We start from the raw sequence: 25,145 nt of genomic DNA on the forward strand, positions 1-25,145 counted from the left end.
GTCCCGCTCAGGAAAAAAAGTAAAGAAATGTGGCCATGTTTTAGATAAAGACTGCTTCGGTCACCCAACAAAGCCTATCTTATATATTGATACAGTAAACTACATTTATGACGAACATGCTTATAACAAACTGACGGACATAACATACTGATTCTGGTCATGGGCATTTTCTGTATATATCCTGTATATATGCTTATAATGAACTACAGTTATAACGACCTAAAATTAGTGGTCCCTTTGAATTAAGGATACCCGTAGCTAACTGTATTATATTTTCATAGAAATTACATGATTAAGTAATGAGGTGTTATTGTCGTTCTGTTCTTGTTTTCTTTCCAAGTGACCATGTCATTCCAGGAGAAGTCCTGAGGTGATTGGGTGGTCAGTGTGTGTGACCTGGGTGATGGTGTGTCCTTGTACCATGATGGCATTAATCGGCGCTCATGCTATCAACCATTGCTTAGTTGGTCCATGACTCACTCATGTATGTTGCATGTTTCACGATGGAGGGCAAACTTGTTCTAAACAACACCATACTTCCCTGATCGCTCGCTCTCTCACCCACTCATCCATCCATCCATCCATCCATCCACCCATCCATCCATCTACCCATCATTCATCCATCCATTTACTCACTTACTCATGCACCCCCCATCCATCCTCCCATCCACCCACTCACTCACTCACTCACCCATCCATCCATTCACTCACTCATGCACGCATTCACCCACTCATCACTCGCTCATCCAACCACCCACTCACTCACCAATCCACATACCCACCCACCCATCCACTCACTCACTCACTTACCAATCCACATACCCACCCACCCATCCACTCACTCACTCACTTACCAATCCACATACCCACCCATCCACTCACTCACTCACCAATCCACATACCCATCGCCCAGTCACTCAATCACCCACTAATGTGGTCAAACTCGGTGATTTGTTGATTGCATGTCATTGTACCCCGATGACATTGATCGTTGCACACATTATCAATCACTGGATTGTCTAGACCAGACTCCATTATTCACAGGCTGCCATCACATAGCTGAAATAGCACCAACACCACACCGGCCTGCCCGTCAGAGGCAAGTGAAGTGTGGCACTGTTACATAAAATGGCCTGTAGTGACTTTTCAACTAGATACACTCAGCTCATTGTATTTACCCCTGAAAAATAACACTGCAGTTGGAATGACAATTTACCAGAGGGACACCTGAATACTTTTTTTCTATCAAACACGTGTGTTGCTTTAGTCAAGCATGTTGACAGGCCAGTCTGTCACTGCAACCTAACAATCACTTGTTAGCTGTTCCCCCAACATACATACGTAGACACTGCTTCCAGTCATTGGCCATGGGTCATTAAAAATATTGCATCAAAAATCATTTGGCATTTCAATTCATATAAATTATTCATGCCAATACATTATCATATCACTACAAACAACTTCTTTTTTTATATATTTTGTGAATTGTTTCTTTTTCTTGTCAAACTCAATTCCACACAAGCCCAATCCTGCTGATATTAAAAGTGGTTTTCAATGACCTAATTTGCATTTTCTGAACAAAGTCGCAAGTGTGCTCAAGACACAATAACTTTGCTACAAACGATACAGCCAAGACCTACGTTTGTTGGACAGCAGCCAAGGCGAACGCCAGTCAATGTATTTTGTGCATTGACACTGTTAAAACCTAAGCGTGTGTTCAGACCCATATGTGGGATATCACCTCTATTCGAGTTTGGTTGGCACACGCCAACTTTGGGTGGCTAGCGTTTTTATTGTCGACTACGATACTGGCACGGTTCTGCTCCCAAAGCACACAGTCCCCAACCATGAAACTCCGCCCCTTCCACAACGCTATCACCCTATTGGCTGACCTGACCGAAAGCTTAGGGCCTGTAAGTTTGCATAACGAAAGGTCTCATTCACGAAGCTGTGGGTTGTGTGTGTGCAGACACTGTACAAACCCCGGTTGCATCCCAGTGCACCACCATGTGCACTAGCAGCCAGCAGACGTGAACTACCAGTCAGCAGACGTGAACTTGCAGACCTGATCCTCCTCTCAAAGCTGCCGGAAAACTTGGTCAACATATCTGGCACACAGTGTCCCACGGCCACCCCTATCATCCACAAGCAGACTGCAGCTCTGACCTCTCATCTACCTGGTTTGCAGCCCTCTCGAGAGGCTAATCTTGGTGATACGCCGACTATCACACTGTCCCGACATTGATTGAAGAAGCAGGACCTTATCTGTGCCCTGAGGCTGTTGGACAAAGACTGGCTGTGGCTGGGAAGGGGTGTGACAAGCCGGGAGTGATTGGCGAGTGGCCTCATCAACAGTTCAGCTTCAGTGGTCGTGTGGTGTCACCCACGTGCCGCTCCACTCTCAGTCATATGGACTAGCTGTCGACTCCGACACACACTGGTCAAACTCACGGTAACTCAATGTACATCTAGACCACACTATCATCATGTTGGAATACATTCTACTTCATCTCCTCATCCTTGGTGTGCTTCAAGCAAGCACTGAACCGGTAAGGAATTCAAATTTCATTTCAACTTGTGCAACCTTCATTCATCGTTCTCTTTGAGCGCATCTGCAGAATTTTAGGTTTTAAAGCTGCAAAGCTTTTAAAACTTTACAAAGAAAACTTTAGAAACTATTACAGACTCTACAAAATTTACTATCAGCCTTTGTCGGACACCACTCCAATATGTCTCAGGTAAAATGCAAAATTTTAAAATTACAGTGAAGTTTTTTAATGTAGCAACTACCTTAAGAAGACTGCATCATATCATTCATATGAAAATTATGACTTTCATTTTTGCATTAAATTCTTAAGTTACTTACATAATGTAAACCAATACTTCTAAAAGTTAAAAAAATATTCAAACTTTATCCAGGGTTTAAAATGAACAGCTGTATGTAGATATGAAATCCAATCAGTCTAGAAAGTTTAATTACATCAAACATCTACTTCATCACCATGAGAGGAAGGGAAACTGTATCTACCTGTATTTACCTGTAACGAGTAAGACAGGTGAGCATTGACACGGTTATCCCTAATGATAATAGCCTGAACAATAAGTAGCTACCATCTCCAGCTCTAAGTCAGGGCCTCAAGGCAGTATAACGTTGCATGGACCATCTCCAGACTTTGAAACAAGAGAGCAGGGTCACACACAGCCATGTCTTATTGTCATCGGGTGTCACTGGTTCTAATCCAATTAAACATTGTTCAAAGATCAAACATGCTGATTAGAGTTTAAAAAGATACTAAATTCTTAGCCTCAAGTGATGAAGATGAATCATTTGTTTGAGCACACCAACTAAATGCCTTGGGACCTGACTATTCAAGAATTAAAAGAAGAGAAAACAGATCCATGACCTGAGGTGCTTCAATGACAAATATATTCAATGTCACTTTCTTAAAAGTTATTCAATATTCGAACAAAGAACTGCAATTCAGAGCTTGACAAAGTAGACAAATCCAGCTTCATTTTGCAGAAAAACATTTTAAACATAACTAATGTTCACCACACTACTTAATAATATCAGATCAGGTTTATAAATCATTTAGAGAAAAGGTAATCACATGATGGAATATTTCAAATACAGACATTCGGTGTCATGGCAATAGTAGCATCATCACTGGCACTGGATTCTCAGACAAAGAAAATCAATACTTTAACCTGGGGAATAACTCCATTGGCAAAATGTGCTCTTGTTCACACCAAACTAAACCAAACACGTCCAAATTCACAATGACTTTTATTCATCATTGACTCACTAATTACATGAATAAAACATCCGAGGTGATTGAGATGAGTAATTGTTGCTCCGCCGAATTATTTATGCTAATTTATCCAAAGCAGACATTTCAAAGCCAATCAACAATACAATGCACTGTTTAAAACTTTCCATTATATTTTTGGCGAAATTGATATCCTTGACTGCAAAAATAAATTGTGTTTTTGAAATAGGCTCAATTTGGATACAAATACACTCTTTGGGAAAGAAATTATGGCACCCCATTTTGACCAATATAAGCGTCAGTTTGAAATCGCATCAATATACTTCAGTAAAAACCAATATATTTTCAGGAACTTCAAACAAAGCTATAATTACCAATTCAAAAACACATTAATATATTTCACCAGACTCTTACCATTCATCCAAACACGTCGCTGGAACTGTAAAACGCATCAATACCTATCACCATTAACTTGAATGCCAGACCAACAAAAGCCTCTCACAAAAAACCCCGTAATTCATCTAATCACATAAACCCGAAGATTTTAACAATATTTGTACCCAGAGAGTGGGGAATGGTTTTTATACCACCTCTATATCCTGCTGTCTTAGAGGCAGGATGACACCGGGCCGAGTCACTGTCTACGTCGGAAAGTGTCTGTGCGTGAAACTCAATAAGCTTTTATTATCGCAGGGCTACAACAAAAGGCAGTCATAAGTTTAGAACAAGATCCTGTTGAGCATTATCTATCTCTCCAACAATCACAGCCTCTTCTTAGCGAAAATAGGTGGGAAGCTGGCATATACGCATGTGTAACCGATATGAGCTGATAGTTCAACGTGCTTGTTTATCACATAGGCCGGTACGGCAGTTATTCACTGTGACAATACCAAACGTGTCATGTCATCGTCTGAACGTAACGATGGGTACACGAAACCTCGGGACACTACAAGAATGGCTATATAGTATTGGCGAAGCTTTCATAAAGAGATTTTCGATCTCACCAATAAGCGACTGGGCGTTACTTCACCCAGTATGCCTAACTGCCAACGTGGTGCATCAGTTTGAATTCAGTAGAGTGCTACTGGTTTTGTGAATGCTACTCAAAATTGCAAGCATATTTCTTCCTTTCTTATCTCTCCTTTATATTCATGTAGGGCAGATAGTGAAGTGATGTGTGTGTTGATCAAATATATATGGGGTGGCAGTATGACAGGACATGACCCGGAGTTTACGTAATATACAGCATGGTTTGCGTCTCGCGATCATGTTTTACGTTTGGCTCGTGCAAGAAGGTAGTCAAGCGTGGCTTAAGTCGCCCATACCATACTGCTTTCACTCTGTGCATTCATTGTGCAATGGCCACAATGGAATCCCGAAGGGTAACAGTTTATGTGCGAGATCGTGGTTTTGTTCGCTACCGTGCCAGCACACAGCTAGTGGTCACAGACAGAAAGTCGGTCCTATAAATCACAAGCGCAAAGCACTATCTGAACTTGGGTTTGTTCCAGTTTGTATACCTAGTCCAAATTGGGAGGCTGGTTGAATGAAAGACCCCGAACCGTCACAATGGAGAGTCTCACTCACGCTTAACTGCTGGTAGCAATGCATTCACATTTGTCATAGTAGTTTATAGAAACATCCAGGTCAACTCATCTGTCTTTTGAAACTGTACAAACATATTTAATATTCGATCATGTGTTCCATCTTGTTTCAAATCTGGTGACATTTGACTCTGCAGTGTCATCTGATTTCATAGAGTTGTGTGTATACACATATTGTAATGTTGGCAGTATTCAACACATTTAATTCTCCAACTATGTCCCTTCCATCCAATACATATCTGTGAGAGATAGAGTACATAAATATCACAGAGAGAGTTGGTTGGTTGGTTGGTTAGTTGTTTAACGCCGCACTCAGCAATGTTCCAGCTATATGACGGCGGTCTGTAAATAATCGAGGCTGGACCAGACTATCCAGTGGTTGATATCATGAGCATCGATCCACGCAATTGGGATCGATGACATGCATCAACCAAGTCAGGGAGCCTGACCACCCGATCCTGTAAGTCGCCTTTTAGGACAAGCATAGTCACCTTTTACGGCAAGCATGGGTTCTACCCCGGAATCTAAGAGAGAGAGAGAGAGAGAGAGAGAGACAGAGAGAGAGAGACAGACAGACAGACAGACAGACAATCAGACAGACAGACAGACAGGGTGGGAGGGAGGGAGGGAGGGAGAGGGTCCAGGAGTATGTATGTAAACATGAAACAATTATTTTCTGTGACCACTTAAGAAATAGCCAGATGAACAGGTAAAACTGTCAGACAATTGGTCTAGCATATTGTATTCCATCATAAGCTGACTCAAATTACCCCAACGTGCTCACTGACAGCTACAACTGTGAAAGCCCAAACCGAAATTTACCCAAAATAAATCAAACTAGTGTCATTCTTACAAAGACTCTACAAGCGTGCTATATTCCATAAATCGCCACCGAGACCACATACAGAGTGGTCCACCAAAGCTGTGAATTACCAGCTAACCTTTTCAATGGTATATAATAACATCTAAGTAGTAAATTGTTGCCGTGGCTACAGGTCATGGAGGTGTAAATTGCTGTTCCCCTTCTCAGAGCAGCTTGTGTACATTTTCCCCAACACATTAGGATATTGTTTGCTAATTGCTGAACATACTTTACAACCAGATACAAGACCAGCCCCACCATGATGTTTTCAAAAATCTAATTAACCTGGACAGGGGAAATGACTACACACCTAATTCTCCGCACCTAGCAATACAGAAAGGCGATCACCTGTTTCTATACTGAATGTAAGTCAACGTAACATGTACGCCTACCTGAGATTAATTGAGATGACAAAGGAGAAACAATTACGTTTCAGTGACACGCTGTGATTAGTAATCAATGTTATTTACATGGGAACAAAGACTCGTTAGTATCAGGTGTGTTTTCAATCTCATGCTTTGATAGTGCAATGATTCACTAAACTTATGCAAGAACACGGTTGAGTTTCTATAACTGTGACCCTATTAGCATAATCACACAATAACGACATATTTGTTCCACAAATAGATTTTTAAACTTAATCATTTCATCTGTTTAACCTGGTGATAAGAAAAGAAAATTCAATTTTAATAAATCAGAGAACCTGGCTTAAAATCATGTGGTTTTTCTTCACCACTTGTGGAAACAGCTGTTAGCTGATAAGACTGTATTGAACTTTAAAGGGCCAGGTGTTGCTTGTTATTAGGACAATACTTAAACTGTCATTATCATACTAATAAATAAATAGATTATCATACATTACATAGACCCTATCACAAACCACACAAAAGATGGCGCACCATCCTGGTCATTACTGATAGTAATATAATCCTGAAAAATGGAACTTTAATACTTTAAGAGTCAATTTATAAGTTAAGAATAAACCTCTTTAGACAAGACAACTAAAGAGGGAGTCCACACCATTGTCAGGAGACAGGTACAGAGATAGGATGACTTCAAAGTCAGAAATGCCATAAATGTTATATAATTGGTCCAATGATAAAACCCCTCCTTCTCCAAAGGGGCTAACTACGGTAATAAGTTCCACATCAAATTCTCACAAGGGAAGGTTTACGATGCAATATCCGACTGTGGGTGTTGTATCCCCTGAATGTAACACTTGTGAGATCCAATTGCGGAAGTCCAGCACTTGGCCTACACAATACAGGGCACCTCTGAAAGGGGACAATAGCACCGGTGATGACCAAGAACCATAGCTGCTGGACAGAGAGGGGTAGGGGCCAGAGAGGGGTGGATGGGGGACAGAGAGGGGTGGGTGGGGGACAGAGAGGGGTGGGTGGGGGACAGTAGCACTGGTGATGACCAAGAACCATAGCTGCTGGACAGAGAGGGGTAGGGGCCAGAGAGGGGTGGATGGGGGACAGAGAGGGGTGGATGGGGGCCAGAGAGGGGTGGGTGGGGGACAGAGAGGGGTGGGTGGGGGACAGTAGCACTGGTGATGGCCAGGAACAATAGCTGCTGGACAGAGAGGGGTGGGTGGGGGACAGATAAGGAAGAGTGGGGGATAGATAGGGGTTGATGAGTGGTGACTTGAGGGGGTGAGTGAGGACAAGAGTAAGGTGGAAGGGACAGGAAAGGGTGGGGGGAGGGGAGGGAAAGGTTGGAGGGAGGGGGGTAGAGAGGGAGGGCAGAGAGATGTGTTGAAATAGGTTTGGGTGAGGGCTAGATTGGGGTGGGTGAGTGGTGACTTTGAGGGGTGGGTTGGGACAAGAGTAAGGTGGTGGGGACAGGAAAGGGTGTGTGTGTGTGTGTGGGGGGGGGGGGGGGGGGGGGGGGGGAGGGAGCCCAGAGAGATGTGTTTAAATAGGTTTGGGTGAGGGCTAGATTGGGGTGGGTGAGTGGTGACTTTGAGGGGGTGAGTTGGGACAAGAGTAAGGTGGACAGGAAAGGGTGTGTGTGTGTGTGTTGGGGGGGGAAGGGATCCCAGAGAGATGTGTTTAAATAGGTTTAGGTGAGGGCTCAATCGGGGTGGATAAAGGACAGAGGAGTTGGGTGACGGGGACAGGTGATGGACAGAGACGTGCGTGGAGAGAGACAGAGGGGTGTTGGTGACAGATAGCAACTTCAGCTTACACAATACACAATAGACACACCAAGAAAAATAGCTGAATGGATAGGTGAGGGTGGGATGGCCAGAGCTCACATCTTTAACTCATTCATTACAGATAATCCCCATCAACCAGGCCACACTTTGCCTTTCTGCTCCCAGACAAGAAGAGATCTGCCCTTTTCAGCCCCAATAGCTCATCTTGGTCACCTTCCCATTCACCTCTGACCCTCTCTGTCCCTGTGGGAACATCCCTGCCCCATATTCCACCCCATCCTGTCATCCCTCCGCAACACAACAATCCCTGTCTCTTCCCCAGGGAGCATCCCCGTCACATTCTCCATGGGTCTATACAAGTCGTCTCCCTGACACAAAGCAGTGTTCAATTGAGCATAAATCACGATGACCTTTTCCTGTAATTACCCACAGTAACAAGAGACAGTCACGATTACACTGTCCACCGTTCTGACCAGTGTCGCACATCTGCTGGACATATCACTCCAATCTTCTAATCCCAATCCTTTAGGCAAACTCTGCGTTATCTCTACTTCTGAATGTAACTGGATCATCCTTAATCCCTCCTATTAATTCCTCATTAGTCCGAGAATCATGTCACTTCTATCCCATCATTAGAATAGCACAAGCTCCCAGAGAACCTCCTCTTCCCCCCCCCCCCCCCCCCCCCCCATCCCCCCACCCTGACAGCTAATTTCCTGTGGGACACAGCAGTTGGTGATTATGGTGTTTCAGAGATCTTTAATTGAATTCTTTATGCAAGACTTCAACGACAAAATAATCAATCTTGCATAAATCTTTTAACAATGAATCATGCATATGAAGAGGTACATGCAGCAAAATCTAATTCCATACCAAAGAATTCTATTTGAAGCCAACAATTGTGACCCATTTCAAACCAAAATTGACAGTAAGCGGTATTTTCGTCGAATTTAGCTCTTTCTGAATGTTACAAGCTTATTTCAAACCCAGGAAAATCTGCCAGAAATACATCAAATGTTTGAGCACAAAGGTGAGACAACAAAACATGGTGGGAGAACAAAGACATTGCCCAATCTAGGGGCTAATAAAAAAGTCAAATATTGACGACATGGTGTGAAACATAATGAGACCGGCATTAGCGGAGTAGTCGTGTACCGTAAGCTTCCACACCAAACTGCTCCACACCGTCAATTCCAGCCCAATCCCAGGCACACAGCCTTCTCAAACACCACTGCAATGTGTTAAGACCCCAGTGATGACACAAGACTTTCTCACAGTAAACTACTAGTCGACCGGACTCAACTTCCTGTCACCCCCTGAGTGAAGGCTTAGACTTCGGGGGCCCCGATTCACAAAGCCTTCTTAGGACTAGGGCTATGACATGTCTACGCTAATGAAAAGAATAACGATTTTTAATAGTGACATTGAAAAATATTAGACATCCCTATATGACTAAACCTTAACACCTTAAGTGCACGGGACTTATGGCATGGCTGTGCAAGTACAAATGAGCATGATTTTACACCGCTTTTAGCAATATTTCAGCAATATCACGGTGAGGGACACCAGAAATGGGCTTCACAGATTGTATCCATGAGGGGAATTAAAGCCGGGACTTCGGTTTGATGAGCAAACGCTTTACCCACTATACTACCCCACTGCCCCATGCAAGTACGACAGTCGTAGTGACATGATTGCCTTGTGATCTTGAGTCAATTCCAGATTCTGGGGTCTTGAAAGCAGGAATGAAATCATCTCGCTGACCATTGCAAAGTTCAAATATATTTATCAATGTTGCCACAATCATAACATAAATGATCCCTTTTTAGCCACTTAGTTTGAGCTTTTGGGAAAGCAAGGTTCCTATTGACGATTACGAAAATCGTAAACTGAATTATCCACTGAATAATCATATATCAAATTTATAAATCACATCATGTCTGAAACATATCACGTGAGCAGCGTTCTGAACAAGTCAATCCCAGTGGGGAGTCCAGGATAGAATTGTTCCCCAGCAATCTACGCTGGTCGCAAGAGACCACTTAATGGATGGGATGGTCAGTGAGTGAGTGAGTGAGTATGGTTTTACGCCGCTTTTAGCAATATTCCAGCAATATCACGGCGGGGGACACCAGAAATGGGCTTCACACATTGTACCCATGTCGGGAATCGAGCCCGGGTCTTCGGGGTGACGAGCGAACGCTTTAACCACTAGGCTACCCGACCGCCCGATGGGATGGTCAGACTTAGGGGATTGTATGTCATCGTAACCCGATGGATTGTTGCTCATAATATCAATCCCTGGACAATCTGGTTCAGACACGATTAGTTACAGGCTGCTGTCATATAGCTGGAATATTGCTGAGTACCATTACATAACAAACAACAAACTTAAGAAGTACAAAAGATCTGATAAAGAGATTGTAAAAAAAATAAATAAAATAATCTTGGTTTGTTTAGCCTACAGTCACTACTTAGGGACAATGGGATATGTGAATAGTTGGCCCACAGCCAAGATCCCTGTTTTTCCATTAACTAAATACAGCCCCTACCCCTCCATTGACAATATCAACAACAATGGCACAATAAACACAGACCCACTTAGGTGTCCATCCTACACGGACAACAAAGCTTCCACCATCATGTGACATGGAGGTGTTAGGTACCTAATATACACAAGTGGAAGGTGTGTTTCCCTATTTTCCAGTAAATGGCCTTTTGTTGTTAAGCTATCACATGTCATAACATCTGGATTCTTTACCTTGTTAAATGATAATTAATTCAGTCACATCAAACCAGGTACAGAACCTTACCATAATTGAGTATTTTACTGTAAAAAACATAACTTCAGATGTCAAAAAGTACAAGCCCCAATACAAATCTGAACTATATTATTTGATTTTCAAATGAATATCTTCCCGCCATTTATACCCCTGACATTGATAGGAATTTGACATGTAAGATACATCATGGACCTGGTTAAAAAACCTGTTACATTAACTCTTTCAGGAGGGTAATGATTGATAACCTGTTTGAATTAACAGTAAACTGTGTGTCCCCTCTAGGCTCCATAAATACTTCATAAGCTGTCCATTCGTTTATCTATCTATTCCATACGTCATAAACATCTTCAGGTGATCGATCAGTAACAACAGTTTTAGACTGATGAGGTTTGTAGCCATCTTCAGTCATGATATAATGACCCTGTCAAGCTATACCCCGAGGCAGGATTTGGGACTTAAAATATATCATGGCATTTCAATAATAATCAGTAAATTATTGTTGTTAAAAGAAAACAACAAAAGATATCAATAATGTAAAGGAAGGAGTGTTTATACAGGGTCCCTGATGTTTGTTTTGTTGAGTTTGCTGAAAATGCTTCAAAAAACTATTTCCAGAGAGTTCCTCTTGTTCGCAGGTTTAGCACAGGTTAAGCACAGGTTTAGCACAGGTTTAGCACAGGTTAAGCACAGGTTAAGCACAGGTTTAGCATAGGTTAAGCACAGGTTTAGCACAGGTTAAGCACAGGTTTAGCACAGGCTAAGTGGAAGGAATATTCTGTGGGTCCCTCCACAGTCTGGCCACCTTCATTACTGAACACAAACACATAAACTACAAGGACATACAAAATTCAGAGCACAATTTATGGGCCAGTTTGGCTTATAATGATAGGTCAAAATTGTTTTCTGGTTGCAAATTGCTCAGCAGGGATAATTGCAGGTACTTAATGCAGAGCTGTGGATTACGAAATGCTAATGATTGACCTATGGGAACGATCAAACTGGGACGAGTGGCCATGCTGAGGTTTGACACTGAATCAGACACTCCCTGCATATATAGAGGTTTCCACAGACACTGAATCAGACACTCCCTGCATATATAGAGGTTTCCACAGACACTGAATCAGACACTCCCTGCATATATAGAGGTTTCCACAGACACTGAATCAGATGCTCCCTGCATATATAGAGGTTTCCACAGACACTGAATCAGACACTCCCTGCATATATAGAGGTTTCCACAGACACTGAATCAGATGCTCCAAGCATAGAGGGTATACACAATAAATCAGACACACCAAGCATACATGCAGGGTTTCTACAGACAACAAATCAGACACTCAAAGCATATATAAATAGAGGCTTTCCACAGACAATGAATCAGACACCCAAAGCATATATAAATAGAGGCTTTCCACAGACAATGAATCAGACACCCAAAGCATATATAAATAGAGGCTTTCCACAGACAATGAATCAGACACTCAAAGCATATATAAATAGAGGCTTTCCACAGACAATGAATCAGACACCCAAAGCATATATAAATAGAGGCTTTCCACAGACAATGAATCAGACACCCAAAGCATATATAAATAGAGGCTTTCCACAGACAATGAATCAGACACTCCAAGCATATATAAATAGAGGCTTTCCACAGACAATGAATCAGACACTCCAAGCATACAAGCAGGTTTCCACAGACAATGAATCAGATGCTCCAAGCATAAATAAAAACAAAATGACTGAAAACAAAGATATGTCATTTTCTATTCTTTACCAAAGGAACCTTTAATTCACCAGTATGACCTAAAGACAAATCGAGAGTATCTCAGCCTTTCAGACTTGTAAAGTAATCATCCCATATAAAACCTATGCCAATGCCATGGCTTCTTGATATTTAATCAAATGAATACAAGCATCTTTTGTTTCAATGTGTATTCTGGTTGATGACGCTGCTACCACTGCTGCTGCTGCTGCTGCGGCTGCAGTGCAACAAACAAGGTGCACCATCTGTCGTAACGAAACACAATGACAAATTCTAGTCATGTGACATCAAAGTGTGTCTCGTCCTCGTCAAACAATCAATGTTTTTCGACGTGCCTCCTAGTCACCCTCGTGAATGAGAGGCATGCGTCCCCCCGTCGTTTGCTCTACCGTAGAGCCCCTAACAACCCTCCCCTTCCCACCACCATCCCATTCACACCATCTTCATCACATGAAATAATTTATCAAGTTCATACGAACCGTTTTCATAACATTTTTCAATAATTTTACCTCTTATGCAAGTTTCATAACACATCAACCCCATGTTATATTCATAACTGCTGTTTCTCAAATTATATTTGAATAATAAAGTTCCACATTTGCTTAAAGCCCCAATCTAATGCTGTAAGGGAGTACATAGCCATGAACCAAAACACAACGTGTCTACGATCCTTTACCGTTTCAGTTTCGCGTACTTCTGACCTTTGTGATACATTACGGTATGACATGGCAAACGGCCATGTTTACAAGTAAACATCAACAGTGCTCGAGTACAATACGAACTCACAAAAACATTTGACATGGAAATTTGACCCAGACTTCTCACAGCAATAAACATCAAGACAGCATTTCATCGTATCATTCATCTAACCAAACCATAAAATTCTTCAGCCAACTGCGACGTCTAAACCCCCTACAAAAGACACAGTAATATAAAATTCAAAGCATGAATGAATTTGATGTTAAGATGATATTGACAACATAAATATTCGAATTTAAATATATTTGATTATTTCACACAAAACATCCAACTCCTTTTCATGCATCAGATATCAACAGATCATTCAGCTTATGAAAGAAATATTCCATTTATATGGATGTCATTGAATTTTTGTCTGTGAGGGTTTAAATTTAAACATTACTTGCATAAACATCTCATATCGACCGGGAAATAATGCAAATAATATCCCAGGAGGCAAAGTCACGTGGACGGCCAATTTTAGTTGCAACTGTACCCAACTTCCTGACCTCCTGTTGAGGCGAGTCGACACTGACACAGGCCCTGGTGGGCCGACTACATACCAGCATGATCTACATCACATCAAGCATGTAGCCCCAGCAATTAACCATCTCCGCCTTTGGTGCATGTTTTCAAATAGCTTTCTATTTCTTTTCACACACGGGTGAATTTGAACTTTGGCAACAGAAGAAATAGGTTCAGCACACATGTCTTTGAATTTTCAGAAATGGAGCCTTGAGAACTGTTTTAAAATAAAATTTCAACAAAATATATTTCTTAATATTTATTTTTTTGCAAAACATTTTCAATCTAAAAATTGAACTCAACAATTTTCAAAGATTCTGTATCAAAAACTTTTCATACAGCTGTCTACGCAATTCTACAAATCTAAATTCAGTACAATATATATTATTTGCTTTTTAAAAAAATGTCCTTGTTCAATACATATTAAAATCTTTTTTTTTTCTCACTTCATGACTGATGAGGGCAGATTTAAATGTCACACCAATCCAAGATATTCTGAATTGATTTCCGTCCCGCGACTTGTAATCACATGCTAATGACCCCGTCCAGACACAGATTTATAACATTGTCCCAACATTTCGATCAGATCAAACACAGATAATCCCCACATAACACCAGCAACAAGACCAGAGTTACCAAGGAATTTAATTACAATTCTTCCAAAGTCCATACCCAAGGGGTGCTCCGCCTATTCTGTTATGGACAGGATAAAGCCTGTCAACATGGTATCCCTTGATAACATACCTCCCTAACCCAGGTCGAAGGTTGTCTCACCTCGCATAGAACCCAACTCTTGAATCGGCCATGCCCAGATTTTGTCCAATCCCCCACGATACGAGATAGCCTGGGGCATTATGGGAGTTTTTGTTGGTGCCGACAAGAGGTCAAGGTGTCCGTAGTTTTCTGTCTCCTATTCACACGACCAGAAAATAATTGATGGAAAATTATTTTTTGTAGGCTGGTGCTGCTAGGTATATGTCTAAGCCTCTCTAGGCGCCATCTGTCACACACTGTGTTCAAGTCTTGATTTCAAGCATAACATAAATGTTCTATTATCCTGATAAAGGGTGAGTGCATTGTCAGACAGTGTGTTAATCTTTAACAGTACACAATTGCAAAGTAAACAAGAGTGCTGATTCTATGAAAACACAAGCAATGTGCAGGGTAAACCAACAATGTCATGCATGCTGGCAAAATATATTCTCTCATGGTTTCATTTGTCAAGTCACGAGAGATTAATTTTTCAAAATATTATGTCCATTGATCGCCAATAAAAAGATAGTGAGTGAAAATATCACTTCAACTTTCTCAGGTTCCCAGCCAAGCGAACAGGGTATTTGGTCCAATAAAGAATGTTTATGCAGTAAACATCTTTTCATAATAGAATATGCTGGCAATATTTATGTAACAAAAAACAGATAGTTTTGTGGCATTTTCCTTGCAAAAACTCACAGCATATTAACAAAGAAGCATGCACTGTTCAAAGCTGGCAATGAGGCTGAAAAGATAGCTGCTAATAATATTTTGGTTATTAAAAGATATTTTACATAAAATATTAAATTCTGATGTTAATTAAAATAACTCCAAAACATAATAGTGCCTTTGCTATGAAAATATTTTATTAAACCAGTTACAATCTGTTGTATTAGTTTGTTTTAAAAAAAATATTTTTGGGGTACTGGTATTTGATGAAAGTTTTGATACATGATTGTCATGTTAGTCCCTTGGTGATAAATTTTTTTATTTTTTTTAATCCAGTTAAAACCCTTGGTGAGAGGTATTTAAAAAAATTGTTTTTCGGGGTTCTGGTATTTTATGAAAGTTTTGATGTGTGATTGTTATGGTCGGCAGTTAGTTATTAAGTTTCATGGGAGTATTTTGGATGAGTCATCCCGTGTGATCCCGCGTGACACTTCTGTGACAGACCCTGTAGCTGGAGGGGACGTCATATCACAGCGGCATGTGTCCACCTTCCTCCGCCATACAGCTCATGTGTCTCTCTGACAATCTCAACACACAGCGCTCCCTTGTACAACAGTAAATATATTCATGTATTCGGACGACTCCTCTTTACTTCGTCAAAGCTTTGTGCTTACGTCAACTTCAATCAGTAACTAGACAATTTGACAACATTTGTCTTTTGAAATGGTCTCCTTTGTAGAAAGGATTGTCACTCTCCCATCTTTTATTCATTCTGATTCCAAAATTAGCATTTAAGTCAAGTGTGTCAAAAACTGAAAGCCTTGTTTGAACTGTTTCTTATCTGGCATTCTTTGTCAAATATTACAAAGAACATGTGAAATCTCTTCCAAATTTATTCAATATTTTTTCATCATTACAATTACAAACACCTTTTCAAAAGTAATCACAGTTGCACAGTTTTTAATCTAAACACTTGTCACTTAAGTTAATAATCCTCACAAAAGAAAGCAATTTCAAATACTGACTAAGTCGACACCACTTAATCAAAAGGATCAGCTAAAATATTTATCCAAAGCTGAGAGCCCTATTGTTGTGGTGGTGTAGTTAAACCAAAGAAAACCATGCCATGACATTAATCACTGATGAAGAGGAACCTCGATGGCTCTCACGCTTTCTCTACAGTGTATGAATCCCACTTGAAAATACCTCAAAGGGATGAAGCGTGAGTGACACTGAGATATGGATAGCTTGTAAGTAGCTGTTGAAACTCTTCATCCACAAAACATGTTTGCAGTCAATCTATGATACCACTGAATTTAACCGGTGGTCAGCCAGGCATAATGGTCTATATCTCCCTTGACCGCAGGTGTACATTGGACCGCAGGCCTGAGGGGTGGTCATTATACACACAATTTGCACAACCACTCGGAGTGTCCACTTCAACAATTTCCCGAGATGTCAAAATTAGAAATGCATCCGGTTTCAGTTCTGTCCTTGTGTTTTATGGCATGTGTTGGTTGGTTGGAGTGTGGAGCTGAGATATATCCTTTCAAGGTATATAGATCAGCCCCCTGTCAATGTCAGGTTTGACCAGCTTCAATGGTATCATTCCCCGAGCCATCTACTTATCAACATAAGTGTACCTTGATCTGTCCCCCTGGGGTCAATGGCAGACCTACTCTCAGACATGTGCAAATATACGAGAACAAGGATGAAACGAAGGGATTTAATGGCTAGTTACTGACGGCCGAGAAACTTGATTTCAATAGTAAAAGTGTGTGAATTAACTAGGAATTCATTTCCATAGACTAACACTTAGTCAACGAAAACATTTCTTTAAAATAATTATACTTTTTTTTCTTCGAAAGAACATTTCCTCTTCTACTGTTTTCAATCAAGCAAACTAGACTTTGTTAGTTTGATCTAGACTTGCCTAGGCTTTTAGTAAAAAAAATACCAAATAAATATGAATTCCACAGACATGGCGCAGGACAACCATTTCCATTTCCTTACACGAAACCTTTCAAGGGAAGAATTCCTTTACGGACTGAAGATACAATAGAATAAAAAATTCCATCCTCAACTTTTTCATGCATATGTTGATCAACATTTGGGAACAGGGGTTGCTCATACTTAGAAATAAGAAAAAAAATAGTTCACGAAAGTTGAAATGTTTGTGATGAATGTTGTTTGAGTAATCCCCCCTACGCTTAATGGTATATCACTGTCGAGCAGTTTCCCCTCAAAAACACAGTTCACCCAAGGCCCCTGAGGTTAAAATGTGAATTATGTAGAATTTGTTGTAAAAGAAGTTTGTATTTGATGTTCTTGTGTTTTCTTAACTGTTGAAGGATTGTGTCTTCGTTGCGACTGACACAGTAATATGTCACATGACCTATCCCACGATTCCCATGGCCTTTGCCAGTATGTGGTACACGTGGACATGCCAAGATAGACAGCTCGGTCCTCCTTAACCCTTAACTTCCTCTAGTACAAGGTAGAGGTCAGTTTTAGGTCACAATTCCTTGAAACTTTCACAAACCTACAACTGTAGGTATTCATATGAAAGCAGATCCTTTTCTCTCCATAACAACATCTTATTTATATGTGTTTTTTCAAATCAATTTTTTGAAATATTTTACTGCGCAGGGGTTAAAGAATTTCTTTAACCATAGTTGTCTTAATCTCGTACACAGTGGGAGTCGGCATACTTGTCAAGATAACAGTTATCAAACGCTGACTCATTAAATTTTCATGAGACTGAAGACTTGTATGACGAATATCCCCAAACGTCTTATTCAATAAAGCCCCAGAAAAATCGGATTTCCGATAAGATTATTATGAGCTATATCAATATTGCTACAAGTCGTGTGGGACAAACATTCCAATCATGACTTGCAGTACTGTTATAAATGCATCCACTGTTCTCTGGAGAGACATGCGGTACGAACACAAGCATGATATGAATTAATTAGAGGATAAGCAACAAAACAAACGTAATCCTCTTCAAGCATGGCACACAATGATGTATTATTTGAAGTTAAAGGTCAAAACAACCGTCCCTATGTTAATTATAATCCATGAGTGAGTTAGTGTTTGGTTTAACTCTGTTTTTAACAGCATTTTAGTTATATCACTGCGTGTGAGATAAATGAGGATGCTAATAGGGCTTTGATTGTTTGTTTGTTGTTTATTGCTGTACTCAGCAACATTCCAGCTATATGACGGCGGTCTGTAAATAATCGAGTTTGGACCAGACAATGCAGTGATTGACATCATGGGCATTGATCTACAATTGGGATAAGATGACATGCATCAACCAAGTCAGCGAGCCTGACCACCCAATCGTGTTAGTCGCCTTACAAAAAGCATAGGTGGTTGGGTCTTAATGGAACCCCACAGGCAAGAAATCATACAGACTGAAACAGATACGAAATATCATCATTAAACAGTTTATCACTCTTGATCAAATACTCTAATGACTCCCAGCTTATATTTATGCAACTTTTCTCTTTTTTTTCCAGATTCCACTTCCACCTTTCGCAAAACTTCAAGCCAATTATCCGGGATACTGGAATTTTGGGGGCCGCCTCCACAATCATCATTTATTGACAATGATCGGAACCCACAGCAATCTTCTTCTACACGACACAAGTGCCTTACGTCTGTCCTACGCTCTCAACAAAGTCAGCGGAGTTCATTCCCTTGGGAAAAGTATCATCCGATTATCCAAATTTGGAACGGATAGTGTCCCGGGTAAAGATGGCTTGCAGTATATATACCACCCAATAGCATACGGACCTTTCATGGCAGATAAATATGGATACCCAACTGTGTCAAAATTACACCAAATGGACCCTATTGATACAAAGAAGAATTTCTGGGGGAAACAGGGTATTCTTCGAGTGATAACATACACGAAGAAGCTGAATCGGCCAAAAGGTCATGTTGCATTATGGGACTGTAACCATTTCCACCAATCAAAAGATTGGATTGCTGGGCATAGCCTAATCACTGTGGAATTCTGGGAGTCACCAGGTAAAGTATTTATAGAATTTCAAAATCCATATCAATAAGATGATTAATTATATGACTTATTAAATTAAATGTATAAACAACTGAACTCATTAGAATGTGGATATTGATTCTTCTTTCTACACAATACCTTGAATATCTAACCCAGTTTACTCAAAAGTTTCCTGAAATATCATCTACAAATAGACTCACCCGAGTGCCTTTTGATTTCAAATATATCAACACAAGTCAATAAAGAATTCAAACTACGAGATTTCCAACTTGCTCACTTTGTAAACAGATATAACCAGTGTCCTAAGCATAAAAAGTAGAGCTAACAAGCTTCAGTGGTGCAGGCAGACATTACTGATTTCATATGATTGTGACGTCATGGTAACCAATGGTCTGTAGTGAGTGAGAGTTGTTTTACGCCACTTTTAGCAATATTCCAACAATATCACAGTGGGGGACACTAGAAATGGGCTTTACACATTGTACCCATTTGGGGAATCAAACTTGGCCTTAGGCGTGATGGGCAAACGCTTTAACCACTAGGCTACCCCACCGCCCCCACAATGGTCTGTAAGGCATTGTGATGCAATTTATTGTAGTGATATCTCCTCTGACATAATTGTTTGATCTCACCAGACTTTTGAGATGATAAATTTATTTACCATACACGATTATTTTGTTCCAGATTCCAACTGCACCAATATGGACAGTAAGTTTTCGTCAGCATACCTTGGAAAGCCCGAACTGGCAACACTGCCACCAAACTTTAAGACATTATTACAACACAAATCTTGGAGAAAAAAGTTCATCAAAAAGTTTTTCCTGGAGAAGACTAAGGATGGAAAAGCTTACTACTGGTGAACCTACATTCCAACTGTGTTTACAAATCACGCTGCCATTTTAAGACCTGAATCTGTAAAAGATGGACAATTTCTGGTCGCTATTTATAAAACCACAGCTATGCCGCCTTCAAATCTTCCACAGTCTACGCCAACCACAAGCATTTATGAATAATGACCACCATCCAAGTGGCATTTACACACAGGATGATTAATGTCAAGTAACTACTTGCTTGAATAGCAGTGGAAAAAGAACAAATGCCGAGGAAAACGAAGCAAACTGCTTCAGGCAATTCAACAAGTTTTAATTCTTACCTGACACCAGACTGTTCAACCAATTGTGAACCTGGAACAAACGTTCCTGAAGAACATGAAGCTCACCTTTCACAATCTTCAAAAACAGAATCATATGACTGATAAAAGGATTCACTGGTTTAAAGCCATGCACCCTGTTCTCTATACTAAAGACACAGTGCCTTTAACTTTCAACGTCTATGCAAGATTGTTCATCGTGAGTTGTCGAGAATGAAGTCGAAGGTGAGACTTATGTGACATGTCTGGACTTTGATTGGAAATTCATTGAATGTTGCTGATTTCAAGGCTGCTATTAACGGAGTCAAATGTGTTCCAAGAATTTTATGTGGACTAATTTAGCTTTAAATATTGCAGATTTGAGAAAAAGACTGCTTTTTGTCATATTTGTGGCCTAATGCCAAATCCTTGTTGTACACAGTATTAATTTATAAGAATCAGTGTGTTGATTTGTGTATTGTATGTCGTGGAGAGCATGTCCAGTCTTCAGCGTATTGTGATGTGTGTTTGTGTGAATGAAACGTCATTTTGTTTGTCAGTTGTTTAGCCACATTCAGCAAGATAGTAATGTGAGGAAACAAGGAACTCTGAAATATTTCGAAAACCAAATGAAACGGTTGTCATCAAAGCATTCATCATAAACCAAGCTACATCCAATATTCGGATTACAAGATAAACAACAATAATAAAATCAAGAAAATGAGTCAATTATATAAAGTCTTTGAAAGGCATTTAGAAGTGGTACACGAGGAAGAGAATTTATGGACATCAACTCCTAGTAAAGAAGTTCACATCCATAAATTCTCTTCCTAACAATTATGTAACATTAAATGAACAATGAGTAATTAATAACACACCACACTGACAGATTTGTATGTGTCCGCTTTTGATGTCAAGTGCCGTGATTGTGATCGATTTCGTATGTCAAGGCCTGAACTTGAAATAAATGTGTTTCAACTGATTGGTGCTAATTTATATCAATTCCCCATCAATGTGTCCCTTTACTCTATTTGCTATTTCCCAACATAATTGTCAAGTTAAAATTGTCAATGATGAATTATACCAAACCTGATCGAACTGATCTAAAATCAACTGAATTAAAAATTCATCCTGAGAAAGGGACAGCTTAAGTAACATGTACATTATTAACCACGTGTATATATATAAACTTTATTATCTGTTCTATGCTTAGAAGCATAACTCCCTATGTCAAAATGATGTCAATAGTCCTCTCCTAGTTATAACATTATCATGAACACACAATGATACTTTCATAGATGATCGTCTTGAATACAATTAGTCAAAACTCGATTACCGTATTCAACGTAATAAGCGCCCCGCTCTAATAAGCGCCCATGGGGATACTTGCTAATATATTGGCCTTCCGATTGATCAATGTACACAAGTTTATTTATGCGGGTATAATACACACTTGTGTGTTATATGCACCCTAAATTAATGGCAATTAAATTCTGAAAAAGTTATATTTGTCGTACATTAACATTTCAGGCTGTCAGCATAAACCACAAAATTTATCTTTCAACTCTGTATTTTTCACCAAGATATTATTCTAATAAGAGCCCACTATTTCTAATTTTGAGAGCGCCCTGACCGCTTATTATGTCGAATACGGTAATACCATGCCAACATCTTTATACATGATTTATTCATCACATACTTTCAAGGCCAGTATCCCATACCACTTGTAATTCTAGACTCTCAAATACATTGAAAGAAAACTTCATTTCATTATGCCCGAATGTCGTGTATGATTATTTACAATCACTGAACAAACAAATCCCTTTACTCCCCTCCACAAACTATTAGAAATAAAAACCTATATACATTTAAACATCTCTCCAAGTAAGTAACATTAATGGGAATAGTTTGATGCAACTCAACCCCTACAAAGTGCTCTATACTACTTTAAGTTATGTACACGAGGCACAACCCATTTCAACCTCAAGTATTACGAAGATAACCGCCGACACAAGTGGTTAGATCCTGACAGCACAGTTATGCCTTGTTGATAACAGATACCCATAACAGGCCATTCAACAGGGTCTGAATTTCTTCCCACCCTGATATACAAATTCAATTCACCCTGTGTATTTAATACTACACATCCAAAACCCCCTACAGAATGATCAGTACGTATGCTCGTGTATGATGCAATATGTACAACTCGAAAGAAGTTAAGGAACACCGATTCTTTCATATTACCATAGTTAATCTGCCATCGACTCAAAAGAAATTAAAGAAGACCTGATTCTTACCATTACTATAGTTAATCCATCACGGACTAAAAAAAGTTCAAGAACACGCAATTCTTTCAAATTACTACAGTTAACATGTCATGGTATGAAACTCGTTTTTTTCATGTAACTATAGTTAATCAGTGTTCCTTAACTTCTTTTGAGCAATATATTCAAACTGCCATACACAGAGATCTATTGCCTTAGGTAGGATACGGTATTGATTGTACACACTTCAAATTGTCATCAAGAGGGATCAAATGTTTTAGGTATGTTTACATTTATACTACTTTTATAATGTTTTATACAGCTAGATTATATTTCAAAGGATTGAAACTATAGTCTGATTTGAAAATCATATTTTTTAATAAAACTTCATTTAGAATTGCAATTAAAAATCTCAGATGTATACTACTAAAAAGAAGTTAAGGATCACCTGATTCTTTCATATTACTATAGTTAATCTCTCATGTCATGACAGATTAACTTTACCATTATGAAAGAATCGGGTGATCCTTAACTTCTTTTGAGTAGTATACTTTAACCAAAAATAAAAGTGGCTAATAAAAATGCTTCTTCAAATCATAATTAAATAGCATCAATTCATATTCCTCAGTAAAAATGAAGTATCATTTTTTTAGACTTCACCTTAGTGTATATTTCCATTCCAAAAGGGTGAAAGAATTTAGAAACAAATATTCCATGATTGGAATAGAACCACTGGCATTACAGCATGCTTCAATTGTATGTACAGAACATGTGGAAATCGGTTGCATGGATTGTGTGGAGACGCTTCACTCAGCTGTATCAAATACAGACGGACATGGCGAACAAACTCACCTGCATCCCGATTTAGAATTAGCAGAAAAAAATCAACCAGTTACTCAAATTTACTTTCTCGTTTTTTGTCCATTTTCACCGTGTTGACCTTGGTGAGGTGACAGTTGAGGTGGTGAGGGTAAATGTGACTCAACCACTCAACTTTGAGGACGATTAAATCACAGGTAGTCGTCGCCATGTCCCTGATATTAAATTGTAAATGGCATAATGATAGTCATGTACATAGCATGATTTTACAGGTGAGAGAACAATGATTACACAGAAATAAATCAAATGAAATAAAAATCTTAAAAATCACTTTATTTTTGTTATTATTGTGCTGAATAAATCAGTGGTTATCATGCTGATAGTGTTTGGATTTGACTACTATTGGGTATACTGGATGAAGGAGGGGGACGGGGGGGGAGCTAGTCATACCCTCCTAGTACAGAGGGTCAGTAGATGGGTGGGAAGGTGGGAGTGGGGAAGGATGGGAGGATGGTTGGAGGAAGGGATGGGAAAATCGGTGGCGGGGTCAATGGAAGGATGGGAGGATAGGTGGGAGGATGGGTAGATAGATGGATAGGTGGAGGGAAGATGAAAAGGAAGGGAAGATGGAAAGGAAGGAAGGATGGGGAGATTGAAGAAAGGAAGGATGGACAATGGAAAGATCTGAGGATGGAGATATGGAAGGGTGGGTGGATGTCAGTCTGTGAGCTTGGCCACAAGTCCGAACCCTGAATATACTTTAAAAAAATTCATTCTGGTTAGCCGAGCTAGTAAAAGTAATTCAAGCTTGGTGACTCGGATGGGAGGGAGGCTGGATGGCTGGCTGGATGCATGGAAGGGGGGATGGGAACATGGAAGGAAGGAAGGAAGAAAGGATTGGAAGATGGATGGAAGGAAGGATGGATGGATGAATGGATGGATGGATGAGTGGGTGGATGGGTAGAAGGGGACAGAGAGTGTAGGCAGCAGCATATTCAGTTGGGATAGTACCAGGTTTTCTTCTACAGTGGAGATGGGGTGGGTTTTGAGTTGGCACACATTAAGTACTAGTCAGTGTGTGGATCCGCATTTTATGCGTATTCTAACAAAGATAGAGAAGGTTGTGGAGTGTGGCTGTTGGGAGTCACTCTGTGTTGTGCATTCAGTGCAATCTAACATACACCCTGGGTCCTTGGAAGGATCTAGGTCACTAGTGAATAAGTGAGTGAAGTGTGCACCACCAGCACAATGCCAGGGAATGTTATGGAATGTC

General features: G+C 40.0%; 2 protein-coding genes across 2 annotated transcripts in view; one reads left to right on the plus strand and one right to left on the minus strand.

Annotated features, from left to right (window-relative positions):
• Positions 1 to 25,145, minus strand: part of LOC124142069 (anaphase-promoting complex subunit 4-like) — a 183,436-nt gene that overhangs the window by 77,132 nt on the left and 81,159 nt on the right. The window lies entirely within an intron of this gene.
• LOC124142044 lies at positions 1,910 to 24,202 on the plus strand. The gene is made up of 3 exons (XM_046510294.2): positions 1,910 to 2,549; positions 19,158 to 19,671; positions 20,345 to 24,202. The coding sequence occupies exons 1-3, from the start codon at positions 2,487 to 2,489 to the stop codon at positions 20,518 to 20,520; spliced, it is 753 nt and encodes a 250-aa protein (XP_046366250.1). The 5' UTR covers positions 1,910 to 2,486; the 3' UTR covers positions 20,521 to 24,202.

The sequence above is a fragment of the Haliotis rufescens genome, unplaced genomic scaffold, assembly GCF_023055435.1.
Source record: "Haliotis rufescens isolate VD_foot unplaced genomic scaffold, xgHalRufe1.0.p SCAF_81, whole genome shotgun sequence".
Taxonomy (NCBI): Eukaryota; Metazoa; Mollusca; class Gastropoda; order Lepetellida; family Haliotidae; genus Haliotis; species Haliotis rufescens.

Excerpts from the sequence above, each read along its gene's own strand:
- LOC124142044 (XM_046510294.2), top strand. The coding sequence starts at position 2,487 with ATGTTGGAATACATTCTACTTCATCTCCTCATCCTTGGTGTGCTTCAA. Across the intron at positions 2,550-19,157 it reads TTCAAGCAAGCACTGAACCG|ATTCCACTTCCACCTTTCGC; the intron begins GTAAGGAATTCA and ends TTTTTTTTCCAG. Across the intron at positions 19,672-20,344 it reads GGAATTCTGGGAGTCACCAG|ATTCCAACTGCACCAATATG; the intron begins GTAAAGTATTTA and ends ATTTTGTTCCAG.